This window comes from Thermobia domestica, chromosome 4 (genome assembly GCF_964235325.1).
Source record: "Thermobia domestica chromosome 4, izTheDome1.hap1.1, whole genome shotgun sequence".
NCBI classification, from domain to species: domain Eukaryota; kingdom Metazoa; phylum Arthropoda; class Insecta; order Zygentoma; family Lepismatidae; genus Thermobia; species Thermobia domestica.
Genome location: NC_137457.1, coordinates 302,355,725 through 302,378,713, shown reverse-complemented (window position 1 = coordinate 302,378,713; position 22,989 = coordinate 302,355,725). Strand labels below are relative to the sequence as shown.

Sequence of the window (22,989 nt, the reverse complement as noted above, 5' to 3'; positions counted from 1 at the left end):
CTCAGTGGGAGAACGTTTACCTCTGGTGCATGCGGTCTCTGGTTCGAACCCCGGGGAAGTAAGTTTGTGGTGAACAACATCGTTTCCGTGGGGTTTTCTTGGGGGTACTTCCGTTTCCTCACACTTTCTCATTCCACCATTTCTTCCATCATCATTCACTAGCCTTAATCATCGTCTCCCTTAGTCTAAGGAGCATAATTGTGGGACGTTAAACCTAAAGATTTCACTTCATTTTCAACAGTCGTTTATATTAAAGAAATTTCGTAATAGAAAATATACTGTACGTTAAGGAGGCTATACATTTCGATTCAGTTCGATCAATCTTTTGAATTGAAATGAAATCTCTAAATTTTACGTCCCATGATTATGTCAGCTAGGCTAAAGGAGATGGTGATGATGAGGAATGAATGAACGGTGGAATGAAGAAAGTGGGAAGAAACGGGAGAATCCCAAGAAAACCCACGAACACGGCGTATTTCCTCCACAAAGCCTATTTGGCGCGAGCTGGGATAGAACTAGGGACCCTAGGAAACAGAAATAAACGCTCTACCACTGAACCACAGTGACCCCAGTCCAGGGGCGTCATTTAGGGGGCAGGGTGGGGCAATTGCCCCCCTAAGTTTGAGGTTTATAAAGATTTTATCAATAGAATAGTAGAAAATCAGTGAAAAACGCGAAATTTTACTTATATCAAGGAGTCCTGCCCCCCCCCCCCAAGCAAAATCTGAAATGACGCTTCTGCCCCAGTCCGGTCAATCCTCTATTAATATTATTACTCTACAGCAGGGATTCCCAAACTTGTTTACTTGACGACAACTTTTGTAAACCCCTTTATACGTCATGTCTCCCCAAACCATTCTTCCTAATCATTTGTCATAAATGCTTTTTTGTCTGATCCGGTTTGTGACTGCGATTTCAGATTCTCAAATCTTCAATAATAATAATAATAATAATAATAATAATAATAATAATAATAATAATAATAATAATAATAATAATAATAATAATAATAATAATAATAATAATAATAATTTGTGTTTACTAAGTAAGACAAGTTCTTGAAGTTCGTGTTGTACCACCGCTCTACCGCGAAGTAGCTCAAGTGGTAGAGCGTTGGCTTCGCATTCGGGAGGTCGTGGGTTCGATTCCCGCTGCCGACCATCCTGACTGAGGTTTCCCAGGGTTTCCCTCAGTCCTACCATGCAAATGCCGGGATGGTACCTACTAAATAGGCCCTGGCCGATACCTTCCCAAATCCTTCCCATTGTTGTTGTTGTTGTTGTTGTTGTTAGATATCCAGTATAAAATGGCCTCTGAGCTGTATCTGGTGATTGTTGAATAAATAAATAAATAAATAAAATAAATAAATATACTGAAATAGTATTTTGTACTCTTTTTTTTTTTTTTTTTTGATAATTTTGAAAAGAATTTTAGTTAACCAACTTAACACGACTCAGGTGAACATTATGGTAAATGCCAGTAAAATCGAGTTATTAGATAGAATAAATTGCGATCGAGCCACAGAAGAGTATGTAGGTAGTTTAATTTAGGAAATGTAGGCCTATCTACAAATTGGAAGGGGAGGCTTGTTTGATATGCATCATTGCATTGTGTTCATGGGAATGATCAATATTTTTCTCCAGTAAACTCGAAAGTTAGAAAATGTAACATACCATTACGTTAGCCTGACCAGCTTATACGAGTCTAGGTATGTTCATGCATATACACATTGATTCTGAACTCTTCTATTTGTTTGTTTGTTTCTTGTTGGATTGAAACAGTATACTTCCCCAGTAGTTCTATCAGGATATGATCATAGTCTTCGAAATAAGACTATGAAATATTTTAGCATGACGATAGGGGTCAAACTTGGCATGGTCATTGGTGCTATTCGGCCCGTTCGCATTGGTTCGCTAGAACCGGTTGTTAAAATATTTCGAGTTCGCAGAACCGTTTGTTATACCAAGACATAACAGTAAACTTTAGTTTAAATATCTTTGTTTCTAAAAGTTGTTACAGCTACAGGGTTAAACATGTAATCTCTCAGAACAAGGTAAAGCTATAAACGTTTATATCTTAATGCTATATGCTCAGAGAATTGGGTTCACATGAGTGTACTGGTGAGGGTTGTTTATATTTGAAGCGCATACATCGCTACTTAAGGGCATTCACTAGAGCGAAATTAAGCTACCGCTTATTTTAAAAATTTTCTGTAATATCTTCAAAACAAATAAAAATATTCAAAAAGCAGACACGCAGTGAACTACATAATACGATTTTGCATGTAATAACTTCACCACAATTCATCTATCTGCTTTTGGTATGCAACTATTTACAGAACCCGCAAAAAATGCTAAATCTATCTACAGTTGCAAATCGAAAGCAGATAAATGAGTTGTGATTACGGTATCACATGCAAGATCGTATTGTATAGTTCACTACATTTCTGCTTTTCGAATATTTTTATTTGTTTTGAAGATATTGCAGAAAAAACTCTAAAATTAGCGGTAGTTTAATTTCGCTGTAGTGAAGACCCTTAAGGTGGATTAAGGTCTTTTCAATACTTTTTGACATTACAGAACCGATTGTTAAAGAATTAGAATAACACCACTGGACATAGTGGCAGAATTTTATCTATTATAAAAGCATGTAAAATATGTTGTGCAGACTTATGGTTCCTGAGTTACTGATGGTCAAAATTTGAGTCATATTTCGAAAACAAAAGCCCATACATCAAACTCATCGAAACGGGATCAAACTTTGCGTCATGTACCTCGAAAACACTGAAAATTTTATTAAACTACTCCTTTTCTTCTTCTTCTTCTTCTTCTTCTTAAATCTGAGAGAAGAGGAAAAAGGAGACTGCAGTCTTACTACTACGTTGTCGGTAGAAAAGGATTAAAGCAGTCTGGAGAGGAGAGGTGGTTAGTATTGAAGAAAGAAAGGAAAGAAGAAAAAAAAACACTTTCATTGATCGTTGCGCCATCTGCACAGCACCGCGTCGAACATTCGCCTCCGTTTCACGTGAGAGTGGAAAACGCAGGACAGGACACTCAGTGTACGGCCCAGTTGTGATCGAAGTCGGTTGTGCTTAGAACTACGCTCGGAAGGGAAGAAGGCTAAACGTGGGGTCGGCTTGTATAGTTAATATCTTTCCATCAGTTTGTTTGTGTGCCTTTTTTAAAAAAAAAACAAATCAAGACACTATGCAGAATTTAATAAACGCGTTTCTGTATCTTGGTTTAACTCTATATTACATTTTGGAGTCCTTGGTTCTAGCCATGATTCCGAAACAATATCGATACAAAAATGTAGACGGTGAGCTAGTTCTAATTACAGGAGGAGGAAGTGGAATAGGCAGACTGCTGGCTGTCAAGTTTGCTAAATTAGGAGCCAAAGTAATCGTCTGGGATATCAACAAAGAAGGTACGAACTAATTTAATTTCTTAGACTGTTCATTTACTTTTCACTAATTAGTGTTTGAGCATACCAAGAAATTATAACATGTTCTTTCAGAGAGGTATCAGTTACAAAGTACAGGATGTGTATCACCGCCAACAGACATCTTATACATCATATATATACAGGGTGTCTCACCTAACTTTGTGACTTGAAATATTTTGGAAGTGACGAATCTAGTTACTCAAAAATGTACCCATATCAGGGCCCTATGGGGCCTATAAAATTATTTGAACAACAAGTGTCCCCAGGGGACCTACTATAGGACTCCTGGGGCCAACATGAAAATTTTAAAAGAGAATCCCCTATTTTTATTACAGATTCAGATTTTGAGACCAAAGATACGCAAATTTTACTGGAAGTACCTTTTCGTTATCCTATATTTTCTCAGACTGCATGAGAATTCGTCCTATATCATTTCTTATATTGAGTTACATCGATGTCGATTCATATGTATGTTTAGTCAGTGGCGTATTTAAGATTTTGTTTCGGGGGGAAGGGTACGCACAACAGATGAATAAGCACTTATATTTTCCCTTTTGGGTCCCGACAAATTTTAATGAAGTTCATTTTCCTTCGTGGGCGCCCGAATGTATGCGTAATATAGCAAACTACGTATATTAAATACCAGAGAAGTAATATAGCAACCATAGAGATGTTCCCCCTTAAAAATTTTCTTCAGACGCCCCTGTTTTCTTCCTTTAATAATGACACTTCCACAGTATGAGGAATGAAAACATTGAATGAGAGTGGGGAGGGGACAGAAATAACTGAAAGGTAAGATAATACCTAAATTATCAAGAAGGAAATGCGCTAGGGGAGGTGTGAAATTCAATGGCGGTACATTTTAGAAAAATAAGAAATATATCGTTTAAAAATAAACACAGATCCCGCGATAAGAAAAAGGCAAAATTTGAATGAAGTAATCAAAAAATAAAACAGTTATGACCAATAGAAGGATATTAATATTATTTCACTGTATTTTATTAAATAACATGTAACACTTTGTTCTTCCATAAGCTTTCACAGCTAATTTAATAACTTTACATTAAAAAAAAAAAAAAAAGCAGTTCCTTGTGAACAGTATGGTGATCAGGGCGTATATTAAGGTACATACTTCCTTAGTGTTAGTGTTACTGACGACGGCCGACTTGAATAATCACTAGCAACAGTTGAAAATATGATAGGATAAACTAAAGAACTAACAACTAAGAAAAAGAAAAAGAAGAGTAGAATGAAGGAAAGAAAAAAAAGGATACGCCAGTTTTTACATGGAATGAAATTTGACAAATACAGTATTATTTCTGTGCAAAGAACATAAGGAAATGGAAAATCAATGAAATATTTAGAAATAATAAGGAAGATTATTATTGTACTTGGAATGCGAAAAACTAACAAATTTATTTCGGGGGGTGGCTTGAGCCCATTATCCCTCTAAATACGCCATTGTGTTCAGTCAATATTATAGTAAAAGAAAAAAAAATAGAATTAAACAATTTTTGAAGCGATATCTCATTAATTGTACTGCCTTCTGTCAACAAGGAAAAGCTTTATTAGTGCATATTCCCCTATTTGTCTTCATGTTAATAGGTTGTGAGGTTATATCGTATGACATTAACTTTTGTCGATATTCTCGTAAACTACTCATGAGGATTTACGCTTACTTTTATCGTTTTGATCAGATTAATGAGATTTATCGCTTGCTATATCTCTGGGGTTCCCAGACGTTCCAATTTTAGCCGTTACAGCCTCGGATTTACTATCGTATGTCTTCCCCAAATTGTCTATAAGTCTGAAAATGTCCAGGGTTTTCTCCAAAACGTAAGCTAACATCATTCTTGAGATATTTATTAAAAATTCCCGCTTTTTAAAGTCATCAACTAATAGGAAGAAGCAGGGCCAGCCCTAGGCAGTTTGCCGCCCCGAGCCACCGTCCCCTTTTTCCAGAAAGAACATATCTTAAAAGCCACGATTTTAAGTATGCTACCCCACCACGAACAACGAATAGGATTGAAAATGCACTCGCACTCAGAAAGTCCTAAACACTACAAGTATAATCTCGTTGTGTGTTTTTTCCTCTAATTAATAATCTATTATGTTAGTGACAAAGCAAACAGACCTGCAGAAGAATATAGGATTCAATATCGAGCTTCAATCTCAATATATCAGTTTGCAATTTTAGTGCAACTAGTTGTTTTATCTTTATTTCTTGATTTTCCTTCTACATCTATTAAAAAATTTTAAAACATAACTTGTTTCCATCTTCAATGATAAGGAACTTGTTTGTGACAAAGACAAGACTAGTTTTTCATATAAAACTATGATAACGAACTAAATGGAACAGGTGTTCGCTATTGTTTGAGAATTGAAGTTCTTTGTATTTCACAACAATCAAACAATTCATATTGAGATTTGATTGACCATTTGCTTTAGCACTGTCCATGCGTGCGACCTTAAACTAATGCGACCTAAACATGATTTATGAATGTAGTATTCAAATAGAAGGTCGGCGTAGTAAATTTAACTACCATCACAATGAAGTCTGTTTCCAACAAGAAATATTTATGTTAAATATTATAGTTATGACAAATTTTGGCGCCCCTCGAAACTTGGCACCTCGTGCAAATGCACGTGTTGCTCATATAGTATAATATAGTATGCCCTGGTAACAATCTGCTCTCTGTCATTTACTTTTGGTGAGTGTTGACCTATGACGATTTAATTAATTCCAAAATTTCGGCGGGAAAGCGAATGCATAATTATGACTATACTATAAATTTTCATCGGATATCCCGGTTTTCAGCATGAAATTTCATAGATTGGCCCGTTTTTTTTTTTATTATTCTGAAAATCTAGATGTCCTAAATATGTTTACCTAATGTTGAAAAATTTTTTTTTCATTATCGGTCTTGAGATATCTATTTAAAACAAAATAGATCAGTATTCCTGTATTGAGTATCGAACCCTAGATCCGAAACCTAGAGTTCCTAAGAGTAGATAACAGTGGCGTAGCGTCCGTGACAGCTGTGGAAACGCCGTGCTCCTTTGAGTAAACAAAATAATAGATGAAAAATAAATAAAGCAATAAAAATGTAAGAAAAAGAATATTCAGAAAACGTATTAAAAGTAACACTTTCCCTCCTAAGTAGAGAAAGACCGCTAATACTGTTGCTTACGAGACGAGACGAAAAAGAAAGATATTTTTCTTCTCGTCTCATTGTGCAAACTCATGTGTATATATACAGGGTGGTAGGTAACTCTGCCGACAAACTTTGGGAGGCGGTTCCTTATACGAAATGAGAGAAAAAAGTTCTAATAAACATGGGTCGAAAAACGTCTCCTTTCAGAGTTATGAACTAACGAAAATTCGAAGTATCACGTTTCAAAGCATCCTGGCTTAGAAACTATAGGGCCTATCCCTAGCAGTTTAAGGAATTACACAGGAACTGGTACGCTCTATCTAAATAGCCATATTTCAGAATTCACCGCTACCAGCGAAACGAACGATCTTCAACTTCCTTTTCACAGTTCCTTTCACCGATAACGGAAGATGGTAAAACATGGATATTTAGATAGAGAACATACTAGTTCCTGTGTAATTCCTTAAACCGCTTGGGATAGGTCCTATAGTTTCTAAGTAAGAGTTTTGAAAAGTGACTTCTCAAATTTTCAATGGATCATAACTTTGAAAGGACACGTTTTTCTGCCCATGTTTATTAGAACTTTTTTCTTTCATTTCGTATAAGGAATCTCCTCCCAAAGTTTGTCGGTGGAGTTACCTACCACCCTGTATATATATTTATTTGTGTGTGTGTGCCCCGATTTCTTTCTTAATTCCATCTAAAAGTTATCGGAATCCCTCCACGCCACGAGACGTTCACAAAGAGTGTGATATAACAACATTCATACGGAATTATTGGAGTACATTTTGTAATGACCTGCGTATCTTTAAACGTTTACAAATGCTCTTGATTGTCTTTGTACACTCATGTCCAAAATGATTGTCGCATATCTATAACTTGTCATCTTGTAATAATATAATTTGACAATGATTTTGCAGGGTACTTTTAATACTGATACTGTGTGTATAATCGGGAAATGTATATTTGTGCTAAATTTCATCGGAAAAGAATTATAAATATGAAAATTAGAATGACTAAAACAAAATGTTGATAAATGGACAAGAAAATTTTGTTTTCGTTTTATTGTTCTTATTTACTGCTCTTTTGACATGAAATTTGCTACATACATGTCCTTGTCGATTATGAACATACTAACATTATAAGAAATATCGGGCGAATTCGTTATCAAATTATATTCCTACAACAACATATTTATAGACATGCGTCAATTATTTTGGACATGAGTGTACAATCAGTTGTATCACTTTATAGTTTTTTTTTTCTACTTTGGGTCATTTAATAATTTTTAAGATCTAAAACTTAGATCCTGTATTACGCATGGGATACGTGGAATTTATAATCTCGTCTCGATTTTCGTCTCGTCTCGAATTTGAAAACTTACTTCTAGTTTCTTAGGCAACAGTAATCTCTTATGAGTCTATTAAAAGATTTGAATACTTACAGAAAATGAAATAACGCGTTTTATCTCGATGTTTCTTATATTTCAACTCATAAAATCATTATATATATTTTGCTTATCTGTTTTAATGTTAAGAAACAGTCCCGTAGCCAGCCCGATTTCTTAGAGGTAAATGAATACTCTACATTACAAAACCCTTGATGTATTTATTTATTTATTTATTATTTATGGAATAAAATATATAATTATTATAAAACAAATATTACAGTACGTAAATTCAAGACTATGAATGTTTGTCATTATCATAGAAATACTTTAACCAAACCAGAAAAGAAAAATGGGTTTAGTTATTACATTCACACGGCATTTACACAAAACAAAAGCTTCGTGACTGTATTTCGATCAGTTTTATTTCATTTTATGTAGATTTTCCTTTCATTAACGTCCACAAATGATCAAAACAGAAATATTGCGCGCGAAACACTTGTACACGAGTATACAGTATATTAATAGGAAAAAAATTACAACAAAATTATAATATATAGGTCTATGGGCACAAAAACCGGTTTTTTGGTTTTCGGTTTTCAGGAAAACCGAAACCGGTTTTTGAAAATTTTCAAAAAACCGGTTTCGGTTTTCTTCAAAACCGGTTCGGTTTTCTCCGAAACCGGTTATCGGTTTTCTCCAAAACCGTTTCGGTTTTTCACCAGATCCGGTTTCGATTTTCTTCAAAACCGATTTCGTTTTTTTTTTCAAAATTTGTTCTATTTCTGACCAGAATGGTGTTTCGTTGTTCTCCGGAAACCGAATCCATTTCCACAGAAATAGTCTTACGTGTTTTCGAAAAGTTTTCACCGAAACCAGTTTCGGTGAAAACCGAACCGGTTTTGGAGAAAACCGAAACCGGTTTCGGTGAAAAACCGAACCGGTTTTGAAGAAAACCGAAACCGGTTTCGGTGAAAAACCGAACCGGTTTTGGAGAAAACCGAAATGTCGGTTTTTCGGATTTCGGTTTTTATAGAAACCGGTTTTCGGTTTTTATAAAAACCGGTTTTGCCCATCCCTAGAACCATAAGAATCGTTTGTCTATTAATAGAAGTTACACGGCATTGCAATGTATTTTTTTTCTTATAACTAGAGACCGGATGTTAAGCAAAATGCATATTCTTTAATGCTAAAGATATGATCAAAAATAACGTTTTAAAGTTTATATCGGGGATTATAGTTTCGATTTAAGCCAACTTTATTTTCCCTATTTTGCCTATTTCGCCCCTCACTGCCTAAATAATTGCTTTATTGCCTATTGCTTTTGCCTAATGTTGCGTATTCTATGCGTTTTCTTTGAAATAAGATTTAATTGGAAAATATATGTAATTTATATACTGTAAATAACACAAGCACATGGTATATTACTCTCTCTCTCTCTCTCATATATATATATATATATATATATATATATATATATATATATATATATATATATATATATATATATAACATATGAAATACATATCAAGCTTCGTTTTTTACATATAGAATGAAAGAAGTCTCACATATATATCACAAAGAAGATTCATTTAAATGTATATTATCATCTTTTAATCATATTAACGTGTAAGAGAAGTGACTTGCGATTTACCTTGTCTAGACACAATATAAAACAAAATGGGTTTCAATATTCATAAATAAATGAAATTTTAAAAAATCATCTTACTTTAGTGAGTTAATTATCCGTTTGGTACTCAAGACATCCTAAAAGAAGATATTGAAGCAGTGGTAAAATCAGCAAGTAGTTCCAGGAAGGTCGCCATGATTTTTTTCCGTGTTCCAGGAAGAGGGGCAGGGCTTTTTTTTAGATATTAAAAGCAAAACAAACACACGTACATTTTACACATATACATAGTGTTATTATTAATAATTATATTTTCAGTGTGGTACGTTATTAAAACGTGGATCTAGACGGTGCGTGAAATTAGAATCATAAGCTGCAGGAAATATACGAATAAGCTCTCAAGAATTTTGTCTGAAATAATTCCACACTATTAGAAAGCCACCATAAGTACTTACTTCCTTGAGTATTAAATTAATAAGTTCTTGGCTATAAATACAATTTTTTTTGGAATTGTGCTGTTAGTTGGGATTCGGGGGCGAACTGTCTGAGAAAAGAACCAAATTTAACTGTCTGGTACCTCTGACAACAGTAATATAACCTATCACCTAGAATTTTATCGAGGTGACCTTGAGACCATCATTGCCACGAGTATTTCAATGTATTTAATCTTCCTGCACAGTTTCTAAAATAATGATCGGATTTCATACAAACTTTATTGTTCTGGAACAAAAAAAATAGCAAATATTTCTATTGTGTAGTCGTAAGAAAGTTAATGAGTGTTTAACGCCTATACCTTTCGTATACGAGGTTCCGGATTTGTATCGATGTGGTGGGATCACAACATTTTCTAAATTGGTCTACCATTATGATGTAACTGAGTAGGTACTTCAAGTGTGCGATAGAGAACTTCGGCCTTTGAAGTCAGAAATAGCGGGGCCGGAGCAGATATGGTGTCTACACGTCACTCAGCTAAGAGCCTTTCGCCAGATAAAACCCTTTTGCAATCACTAAAAGTATCATAAAAGAAAGAAACCTATTTGATTCAATTTCATATTTGTGAAGCATTCAACGGTTTAGTGGCTAAAATTATGACGTTATTCAATCCTATCGCATTATATATATATATATATATATATATATATATATATATATATATATATATATGGTGTTTCAAAAAGAACTTTACAACTTTGAAAATTCATATTGATTTATTTATTTAGCTTACAGACATGCTTTTGGTGTCATTTTGAAGCAAAATACCGTATTTATCCGTGTATGCCGCGCACCTTTTCTCTACAAAAACGAAGTCAAAAAACAGGGTGTGCAGCATACACGAGGAAATGTAGAATTGACTGAGCCAGCAAGCATTTAAAATCACGGGGAGTTTTTATTAACATAATACTGGAATACTGTAAGTTAATTTTACAAGAGTAGAAAAGTTTTAATATAAAATGACAAGTTGCAGCTCATCTTTCCTCTTTGCATCAACTGGCCTTTCAAGAACCACTTGCGGGGACTGTACACTGAATGGATGGCGATTGCAGTACATGAAACTACGCCAACTGGCCGAATTAAGAAACCTGCGCTTCGCCTTTTGTGCGAATGGATTATTGAAGCATGGAATTCAATTCCAGAGGATCTTGTCGTCCGCAGCTTTAAAAATGCTGCATTTCCAATGCCAGCGATGGGAGCGAAGACTTTATTCAGTCCGATGGTGATACGTGCTCCAGCTCCAAGTTATCTATTTGGATAACTTCAAATAGATAAAAGATAATCGAAATGTGGAACAAGAGCACCCTAGACAATAATATTTTACATGAGAAACCGTTATCACGACTCACTTATCTGCTTTCGAATTCGAACCATTTTGAAAATCGGCATTTATTTTCGCGTTTGTAAACATCTAAAAAAGGAAAGCCACTAGGTGACTTGTGATAACGGTACCTCACGCAAAATAATATTGTCTAGGGCGCTCTTGTTCCATATTTCAATTATCTTTTATCTATTTGAAGATATCACATAATTATTGTAAAATTAGCGGTATTTTAATTTCGCCGGGATGAATACTCTTAAGAGCGGAGTGATGGAGGTTTAAACTGCTGACTCAGACTCTGAGCCGTTCGTCTTCTAAAGGTTGCCAATGCAAAATGTATTATTTCAACTTAATTGTTTGAAAATGGGTATTGATTATGCCGAACATAAGCGTGCTTTTTACTGTTTATTAGGGCAAGGATCGTAACGATGTATAAATTCGAGTTCCAGCATTAACAAATAGTACTTATGTAAGCGCGAGTTAAGTGGTGGGCACATTTCAAAAATAAATTAATTAAATTAAATTAAACAATTAAAACTTTTAATTATGCACGATTTTTACCTTATAGTGTACAGTGAACAGAAGACTTAGGGAAAATAATAATAATAATAATAAATGACGTCACAAATAATAAAAAAAAGAACAACAAAAATATGCTTCATCATAAACAGGTTTTGTGAGTCAGGCTGTGTGAAAGTGAAGCCAGATCTTCAAGAAAAATAAAAGCACTTTTCGAGTCACATGTACATAATGTGTCAAGAATTTCTGCTCAGGAAAGAATCTGATAATAAAATGTTAAAATTACCTTAAATAAGTTCATTGCAACATCAGTATATTACTAATAAAATGACTGTGCTTGATCTTGAGTGTGAACTAATGAGTACCTTCTGAATTTATGATTCTACGTTTATAGTTATATATATATATATATTTTTTTTTTTTTAAAGTGCTGCTAGCAAAACATTAGCATACAGTATTTTAATACTAGAGTAGAAATTGGGTCACGTAAGGTTATGAAGAAGAGTACTGAGACAGAAAAAAATGAAGATATTTCATGCCTGGAGATATAAAATATCATAAGTAAAAGTCTTTTCGCTAAAATTAATTCCCATTTTTCTGAATTTTGCCAAGTAACCTAACAAGAATTTTCGGAATGATCCAAAAGAATACATCAAAAGATTACGATCTTGACCAAGAATTAGTTTTTGGATCAGAGATCACAAAATTTTTGAACGGCCCTTAAATTGAGTTTTCGTATTTTCTATGGAATAAGCACATCATACTGAGTTAAGAGATAGTTTTGAGTTTGGCTACAGTGTATGTAGTTCTCGAGATATAAGGCGTACAGGAAAATTTTTTATTGGAATATATTGGATCTTTTGATGAATTTTTGGATCATGGGCCCCAGAATTTTTGAACGCTCCTAAGTCGAGTTTTCGCATTTTTTTAATGTGATACTGAGTTAAGTGATAGTTTGGGTTTTGTTACACTATATGTAGTCCTCCAGATATAAGGCGTACAAAAAATGATTGAAATATGTTGGATCTTTTGATTCTTTTTGGATCAGGAGCCACAAAATTTTTGAACGGCCCCTAAATCGAGTTTTCGTATTTTCTATAGAATAAGCACATCATACTGAGTTAAGGGATAGTTTGAACGCCCCCAAGTCGAGTTTTCTCATTTTTTAAAAAAATGTCATACTGAGTTAAGTGATAGTTTGGGTTTTGTTACACTATATGTAGTCCTCCAGATATAAGGCGTACAAAAAATGATTGAAATATGTTTGATCTTTTGATTTTTTTTGGATCAGGAGCCACAAAATTTTTGAACGGCCCCTAAATCGAGTTTTTATATTTTCTATAGAATAAGCACATCATACTGAGTTAAGGGATAGTTTGAACGCCCCTAAGTCGAGTTTTCTCATTTTTTTAAAAAATGTCATACTGAGTTAAGTGATAGTTTGGGTTTTGTTACACTATATGTAGTCCTCCAGATATAAGGCGTACAAAAAATGATTGAAATATGTTTGATCTTTTGATTTTTTTTGGATCAGGAGCCACAAAATTTTTGAACGGCCCCTAAATCGAGTTTTTATATTTTCTATAGAATAAGCACATCATACTGAGTTAAGGGATAGTTTGAACGCCCCTAAGTCGAGTTTTCTCATTTTTTTAAAAAATGTCATACTGAGTTAAGTGATAGTTTGGGTTTTGTTACACTATATGTAGTTCTCCAGATATAAGGCGTACAAAAATCATTTTGATTGAAATACGTTGCATCTTTTGATTCATTTTTGGATCAGGGGCCACAACATTTTTTAACGGCCCCTAAATCGAGTTTACTTATTTACTACGGAATAAGCACATCATACTGAGTTAAGTGATAGTTTGGGTTTAGCTACACTGTATGTAGTTGTCCAGATATAAGGCGTACAATAAATTCTTTGATTGAAATATATTGGATCCTGCATCAGGGGGCACAAAATTTTTGAACGGCCCCTAAATCGAGTTTTCGTATTTTTTTACGGAATGAGCACATCATACTGAGCTAAGTTATAGTTTGGGTTTGGTGCAATGTATGTATTTCTCCAGAGATAAGGCGTACAAGAAATTCTTTGATTGAAATATATTGGATCTTTCGATCCGAAAGGAAAATAAACATCAAAAAATGTAGACAGTAAGCGAGGCAACCTCGGTAAAATGTTACTTTGTGCGAATTTATAATTGAAATCCTGGATGCATGAAAGGGGAGAACTCCAATTTGAAAACATTTTTTTTGGGATTAAAAAAAATCTTGATTCAATTGAACTACTTATGGTTTCCAGTTCTTATAATTAGCTGCAAATTGACGAAACTCTGGAATTGACAGGCTATGTTGAAGCATTTTTTTTTTCAATGAATTTCTGTTACTATACCTTGGATATCATAAACTCCCTAATCTTTGATTAGGAATTTCATTTAAAGGAAACTATTACATACATGTAATTTTGCCAATTTTTTTTTTCCAGTCTCGTTGTAATTGGACAATTACCTTTTCTTAAAAAAGCCAAACAACCAGTCCTAGATTTTTACAATTAACATGTCGTCCATGAATTCTTTCTTCGCAGGTATAGAAATGAAAGTAAAAGTACATAACTGAAGCGTAACAGAAACGAAGGCACTTATGCCTGATTCAAATTGCTGACATGAAAAGCACAGCGCACAATACGAGGGACATGTAACTTATTTTTTTAACCAAAAAAAAAAAAAAAAAAAATCGCATTAGAACAAAAGGCAATATGAGTTTATGATACACAACATGTTCAGAAATTTATATGTATTATGTGCCATACTATTTTGTTTTATTATTATCATTATTATTATTTATTTTTTTGTAACATATGTCCATAAGAATTTTTGAGAACTACAACAAGAGACTTACATAAAGGAGTGTCAACGTAAAAAAAAATATCACCTGTGTAACCTTTTGCGTACGAAAACCGGTTCTCAAAAGTGGACAGTCCAAGTGTACGTATTTCAGGTTGGTCCGAAAGTAGTGCTTCTTTTTTCGTGTGTGTTTGTATGTGAAGGGAGTGAAATATTTGTACTTTTATAACCAACCATATGTAAAGTTAGAACCATGCAATTGGTGCAGACAACACTTTGTCCTTTGTGCTAACAAATTCTGAATTTCTATATTGATTACATAACAGTACTGACATATACTATGCATTATAGTAAAGAGCAAAATCCTTATTTTTTTTTTTTTAAGGCAGATTTTCATCTCTTTATGCATTAGGCCTACAAATTTCACTATTATTGAGTATTTTGCTTTTTGGCAGGTCTTGGGACTAAAGTTCTTTTTCCCCTGAGATTTGGGTTTGGAAATGTTTCTTGCACGTTTCTCAATTTTCAGCTTCCTCGTTTAACTCCCAATATTTGCTTGTTTTTCAAATCATCGATCACTTGTGTTCTTCTTCTTCCTATTCCTCACTTTCCTTCCATCTTTCCTTCTATGGCGTTATGAAGAAGACAATTTCTTCCCAAGATGTGTCCAATCCAATTGGCCTTCCTACGAAAGGCTAAAATCGTCCTCTTCTCTAGGGGTGCGCACGAAACGAGTCGAGACAGACAAAATTCGACAAAATTCGACTCGAGACACGGCTCTTCTAATAGAAAAATATATATTTTTCGAGTCGAGACATTACTTTTACAGCACATTTTTGAGTCGAGACAGCCACAAATCTTGTCTCGTGCGCATCCCTACCCTTCTCTCCTATCCGTTTTATAACACCTTTGTTTGTTACCGTTCCTCTCTGTCCATTTTATCTTGTCCATCTTTATCCAATACCACATCGAAGCTCTAAACATTTGTTCTCTAACTTTCGTAATGTCCAAGTCTCTGAACCATACAGTCCAATACTCCTTATATAGCACTTGATCAAGTTCTTCCTTAGTCCAATATTAAGGTTACTAGTTAAGAGAGATCTTTTCTTGTTGAATGTTTCTTTGGTTATGGCAATTCTTACCAATTTCGCTATGTTTCATAAAAGTTGATTTTTAGTTAGTTTGTTTGTTTCTACCAAATTTTCGGACGGTGTACAAGGGTGGCTACCCGTCCAAGTGCTTAAGTGCAACCCTCCTCAAATATTTACCATTTTCCTCCTCTCAAAAGAAAACGAAAGTAGTAGAGAAGGCTGGAGTTGGTTGTTACAAAAGCAAGACAAGATAACTTGTTTTTGTAGACGAAATATAATTCAATTTAGATTTCTTAAAAGCATAATTAAGGTATATAAAATTAGATTGTGCTATTTTCAATGGAAAATGCCCCCCCCCCCCCCAAAAAAAAAAAACTCTGATGGGCAAGACTTATGTACTCTAAAAGCCGGTTTGGGTACTCTTATCGGGATAGGATGGTAATTCATATCTTATTTGCGACCAATTCTAAAGTTTATCCCAAACATTGCAAATGACTGTAAAGCCTCAGAAACATAAAACTCATAATCCACCAAAATGGTGTTTTCTTTAAATCGAAAGTTTACGTGGAACATACATTTTCTTTGCAGGTAAGGGTAAATACCTTTTTGTTCTCTACTGATTTTAAAACTATGCAGTGAGAATCATTCAGTGACGAATCTAACGCGGGGGCCTCGCCCCCAGTTTTTGAGGAACAAAAATAATTTTTAAGCGATTATTTATATATTTTTGAAAGTTTATAGTAAACTCACGATATACTTATCATAGTCTGGGGGCTGAGTGGCCCTCCAGTGTTTACTTTCTAGCTCCATCTCTAGAATCATTGAGAAACCTCAAGGTAAATGAGAGTAACTTCTCTTTTTTTGTGACGAATATTGTAGTGAAATATTTTTTCTAAATTGGAAGAGGAAATATATCCTTACAAAACGTAGCGTAGTCGCTAACGCTCTCGCCTTCAGTGCGAGCGGTCACAGATTCGATTCTCGGTGGGGGCACTCGGTCGAAAAGGTGTAAGAACGCTTTCTCAGGCCAGCCACCCTAAATGAGGTTTTCCTGTTTTGTTTTTTCATTCACACCAGGCAAATGCCGAGGTGGTACCTAACTTATAGGTCCCAGACCGCTTCATTCCTTCCCTTTCTCCGGATAGTGTGCTTGCCGAGGGACGTCATCCCTCAAAACATGACAGGCTAAATGGCCTTAGATGACGAGAGCCCAGAAATCTAAAATCATCCTCCTCCTCCTCATATCCTTACAAAAACTCTAAATTACGTAACTTCAATTTAAAAGAACACAAGAAAGCTTTTGTTAGATATTTACTTTCTTCTTAATTCGGCAGGTAAACGGTTTTTAACAACAGAGCATAACAATCACTTGCAAGCACTACTGACATACATTGCAAGCATTGTCACGAATGCTACGAGCAATTGAGACGAGACGAGATGCGAAAATCTTATTTTTCGTCTTGTTTCATTTCGTCTTGACTACGCTAGTAACAGCCATTATAGCGTTCAGCATTAGTTATTGTGCTGCCAAAATGTCTTGAGCCGTGGCAAAAATGCAAACTAAAGCTCACACCCTCACACACCCACGCGTTGACCCAATAAGGGAGACTAGGGATCAAGTCAATGTGGTATATCTTAACTACAATGACGTAGCCTACTTTCTGTTAGTGCATAAGTCACTCTCTCAGAAAATATTACAGCATAAATCAGAAATAACAAAAATATTTACTCAAAGTAACTACAGAAATTCAGGAATCACAATAGTTTATGTTGTGACTCTCCAACATGTTTTATATATCTGCAGTTGTGGTGTGATCAGCAGTGTTATTCACGATACGAGACGAAAATTTTGTAGAACTCCCTTTTCGTCTCCATTTTCGAAGAATATTTTCTCGTTTTGTCTCGATTTTGTTTTTGAAGTATATTGTATAATGAGTTGCGTATCTTGGAACGTTGATAAATGGTCTTTATTATGTTCGTACAATCACCTTATCGATTTATAGTGTGTGTATGTTGTGAAGCATCAAAAACAGTGTTTCAGAACTAGGACTTGGTAAACTAGTGTTTCTCACGAGACTTAGAGAAACTTGTGATGTTTCTAGTCCTGTCATGAGTTTCAAAATCAACTTCTTCTCTCGTGGGCGTCACTACTAATCACAGGGGCGTAAATAAGGGCCCCGCAGATCCCGCAATGCAGGGGACTCTAAGCCATTAGGGGCCCCCAAATCGTGAAGTGGGAAGTAGAGAAGGGGCTCACTCCGAGCTGTCTGCGGGAGGGCCCTCAAGTCTTTAGTTACGTCACTGACTAATCATAGTGCTCGGTGTTGCCTACTGAAAACTACCGGTAAACTACTGGAAACAGGCAATAAAAAAGTCGTTAGAGGGACAAATGACGAATGACGAGGGACCGTTTGTTCTCTGTTTTAACTAGATAGAAAAGATATGGCAACACCGCAGGACTTCTTATTTGCTTCCATAAACGTTGCCCCTTAGCATAATCATTCACGATACACAATAAAGAAAAAAACAAGGAGGCTGTTCCGAAAAGTGTTCCAAGGTTGCAGAGATATCCATGGACTATGTTTTGCACATATAGTGATATATAATGAGTAGTGTACTTATTTTTTCCTTTTAAAGAAAAATACTTTTAAATATGAAAGGCATAATTGTCAAATAATTGTTGCTACTTGGCAAAAATCTTCAATAACTTGTTTTTTAGCCTTTGAGGCGAATTTTTTTTACTCTTTTTTTGTTTTTAAGTAATGGTTTCGTTTTTTTAATTGTCAGAGGTGATTTTTTTCTTGCAAATACCAACGTGTCTATTCACGTTTGGGCTCTTTTTTTTTTAAGAAACATATGTTCTGGATGTTTTTTTTTTTCTTTCTTTCTTTTTCGACTTGCAATAATTATCTATCTACGCATGCGAGAAAACCAGTCACGTAGGCACTTTTATCCATAGTGCATGCAAACACTTTACAAACATCACGTGTTCGCTGTTTATGGCATCGTGTTCGAAGATGTAAATACAAAACTACGATACATATATAATGCTTTAGCACAAATTCCAAACTCAGGCTGCACACCTTTGTCTGACCATTCAAGACAAGTAAATTGAGAATTTTGTAGAGCCAAACAAATAGTGAAGTGAAATGTACTGTCTCACATTTTATTGCAATGAAAAAATAATGAATTTATATTTATTTAGACTTCAAAATTGATTACATCAAACTTTAGACATTAAGCTATAAGGAAATACAAAACATCTTTGTTATCACTTAAATTGTAGTTGTGAAAAACAAACAAACAAAAAAAAGTAATATTTTGGCAATCTCTTACCGTCCCGAGTGGGTAAGATGGCACAGTGGCAATTCGAGTTCACGAAAACAAATTATAATATCAGAAGTGCTTCTTGAATAGGGTTGCCATAATTTTTTGATCGAAAATACGGACAAATCTTAAAATGACGACTTATCAAAGATACGGTGTGCAAACAAAGAATAAATATTTTGAAATTTCTTTGGTAAAAGTCACTTTTTTTAGGTTATCACACAATTGTTTACTGTAATACCTAAAACACTCAGTGTCATGCCGTGAGGGGAGCGAGCGAGGAGACGGTCCCGGGCGCCGAACAAAGAAGGGCGCAAATTAGGGAGGAAAAAGAAAAGATATATAATGACAAATAGGCTAAGTTTTTAAAAATTACACTTTATTTTCAAAGAAAAAAGTATTTTTAGAATTAATTTAAGGGCTAATAAGAAAGCTAAAAATGGCAAAAGAATTTCATAAAATAAGCTATATTTAAGGCTATAAGCATTTCGTATATTTGCATGGCTAAATGCCTCTTCAAATAGGCTAGATTTAGCCAAAAAAAAAAAGGCTAAATTGGCATCACTGGCAACCCTATAATAGGATACTATAGATATGTACACAATAACCAAAATGAAGAAAAAGTACTCTCTCTGCATTCGTAATGGTTTTCTTTTAACGGTTTGCGGTCCGGAAAAAGTATAATTATTCCGTAATAGACAATGTCGAATGATAAATGCGAAAGGAAGTGTGCGTAACATGCTGCTATAATAAATAAATAATATAATGTAATACACTTTTCGTGCTTATCTTCTTCTTTAATCAACATTGGTCTCGAGTGGATAATTTTGCCTATAATGCCCAGGTATCAAGAATATTGACCACCCATTTAGAAGATGGTTGAAACAATTTGCTTATTTGTAAACCAAGTAGTCAGTCACACATGAAACTGTAATACATGACAAGGAAAAGTATAATACCGTGCTGTGTTTTGTTAATTGATTATTCAAAATGATTGCAGTTCCATCCAATTAAAAAGGAAAAAAACAATTGAAACACGGACATTTTATAAAACACTGAACGAATTAACATTGTTGGCGTTACCATAGTAGCAATGAATGTAGATGATAGTATAAGCAAGTTCTGGTTATCTATAGTTTAAAATTGAAAAAAAAAAATCTTTGTTTCTTAGGTTCGATTTTATTACCTTTTTTTGTTTACTGAAAAGTTTTAATTCAAAGGAACAATGGTTGATTGAAAGTGAAGTGACGCGTTTGATGCATGGTAAATGGGCGAGATAGCAACCAACTCAAGTTGAACGGTATTTTGTGTTCTCGCGGAGTTGATTATATACCATTTTTCCCCACCTTTGTCTGATCTTGGAATTATGTTTGTGTTACAATGTGAAGTGAATGTCCTTCTACAGGCTATAACTAACTGCATGGCTGCTTGTTTTGTTCAGGATTTATGCACTTTTTACAATGTTTCCTTTTGCCACATTAATACACGCAGTACAAGTTTTTTTTTTTTTTTTGTAAATTTTATTTTTTATATATTGCTCCTTTTCTCGCTATACATACCAAAGATTACTATACATCGACAAGAACCAGTTAAAAAGGTAGCAGCCTTCCAATGTCGGTTGCCAGCAAGGGCGCCCATGTTGTGGTTTCCAAAGGGGGGGGGGCAAGTATAAGCGACGTTTCAAATATAGTTTCAAATTTTGCTGTAACTAATGTAAAAATTCTATTGGGTTTTCGATATTCCCAAGTACAATTTCCTCTTAGGGGGGCGGCGCACCACCTTGCCCCCCTGATGGACGCCCTTGGTTAATGGGCTTTTAGCTACGTCTGTGTAACGGGGAAAGTTCACCCCCACTCGAATTCCCATTAATTTGAATAATTTGATGATAAAACCGTACTGTTTCAAAATATACATCAAGGAAACACTCCGACGACGGGGTCATAATACCGTAGGGAATTTTCTTTTATCCCTATCGAATTCTCATTTATTTGAAATACTTGAACAGAAAATCATACCATATCAAAAGATACATCAAAGAAATACCTTAGCGAGAATGTAATAATACATGGAGAAAAATGCATAATCTAGTCGGCATGTAAATGCTGTTTTTACCAGGTTACGCGCGTCACCGCATTAAGTAATGTTTCATCAGTAGTACGATCTACACCACCGTCCAGCGAAAATTTTGTATTGTGGGACCACCATTTCAAATCTAGAATTAACGCCATACCCATTCCGACGGTAGTAACTTAGGTATATAATGTTACTACCTTCCTACGAGTGTCCCCTCTTGGTTCTTTCTAAATCTGTGACTCCCTACCTTACTCCCTACCCTAATAGTTCTTAACACGAAATCAATCATGTGAATAAAATTATCCAATCACAGCGAGTCTAGTTCGACGCCGAACTCCAGACTTGGCATGGTGTTCCCACTTTTATACATGAAATTACATTACATAAGGAGCGAACCCGCGTAAATACGATGTATCCACACGGAAATCCTAGGCCTTTTTTCTCAGGGTACCCTAGGAATTTATTCCCCTTGAATTCCCATTTATTTGAAATGTATAAACGGAAAACCATACTGTTTCAAAAGATACATTAAAGAAACATACCGACGAGGGTGTTTCCCTGCTGTATCTTTTCAAACAATATGATTTTCCGTTTAAACATTTCAAATAAATTGGAATTCAAGGGTCCTTAGGGTATTATTACACACATACCCACACACACACATACATGTCGTGTGCTTCTGTGATGTATGTTTTGATTTGGTGTGGTTTTTCATTTAAACATTTCAGATTAATGGGAATTCGAGGGGAGTAATAATTCTCTAGGATAAAGTTTCCGTGCTACTCTCGCTGTTGGAAATCCAGCAAGTTAGACCATATAATTCCGTTTCCAGGATATTGGCGGAGATATCTTTTCATTCCTTCCAGTTTACTTCTGGCACTACCCTCGGATTACTCCCAGTACACTCCGTTTCTGTCAGTCTAACTCAGAGGTACCCAAGCTTGTTTACCTGCCATGCCTTTTTCTAAACCATACATATTTCACGCCTGCTTCTTGAACTCCGATCCAGGATCCAAGGGAGCCCGCCCCAACAAAGTTTGCTTGCTTCCCCAGGATGTGGATACAGGGTGTACCAAAAAATTAACCCGATTTCAAAAGTCTATATATAATATTTAAAAAAAAACAGATGAACTTAGAAATGTAGAGTAAATGTTAAAATACATCTCTGAATATTGTTTTTTGTTGTATAAGTTGTACCCACTCCATACTCAAACTCGTCCATACTTGAGCGAGTATTTCTGGTCGGAAACATATAGGCGACCTGTAGAATACTTTTGTTAAAATCATAAACAACCAAATCTCCAATGTAAACTGATTGTATGAACACCGGATCATCTGAGCGGTATCGACGAAGATCAGTTCCTCCATAGAGGTAACGAAATCACAGTTCGTGAACGTGAGTAGATGTCCCCTCCTATAGACGGCCGAGTCAGCAAAAAATTATCTTGTTTTCCTAGAAATCGATATCATTTCCTGGAATTGGTAGGCAAGTTTCGACAAGCCTTTAGTTGCTATGTTCATAGCCTTTTACGGGTAGTACAGAAGCGCGTGGGAAAATTTTGGTTTATTTGAACCCCCGTTACCCCCTACTCCTCTTTAGTTGCTATGTACATACCCTTTTATGGTTACCACAGAAGCCCGTGGGAAAATGTTGGTTTGCTGTTGCTATGCTCATAGTCTTGGACGCCTACCAGATGTAAAAAACGA

The 22,989-nt window shown here is 35.1% G+C and overlaps 1 protein-coding gene across 2 annotated transcripts in view; it reads left to right on the top strand.

The window, feature by feature from the left end:
* Nucleotides 1–3,015: 3,015 nt before the first annotated feature.
* LOC145684260 (short-chain dehydrogenase/reductase family 16C member 6-like) overlaps nt 3,016–22,989 on the top strand; it is a 206,170-nt gene continuing 186,196 nt past the window's right edge. The window contains exon 1 of one of the 2 annotated variants that reach the window (XM_081756386.1): nt 3,016–3,426. In XM_081756386.1, the coding sequence (XP_081612512.1) occupies nt 3,207–3,426 (220 nt within the window). In that variant the 5' untranslated portion in view covers nt 3,016–3,206. The remainder of the gene's footprint in view (nt 3,427–22,989) is intronic. The other variant, XM_081756387.1, reaches the window with a different exon arrangement.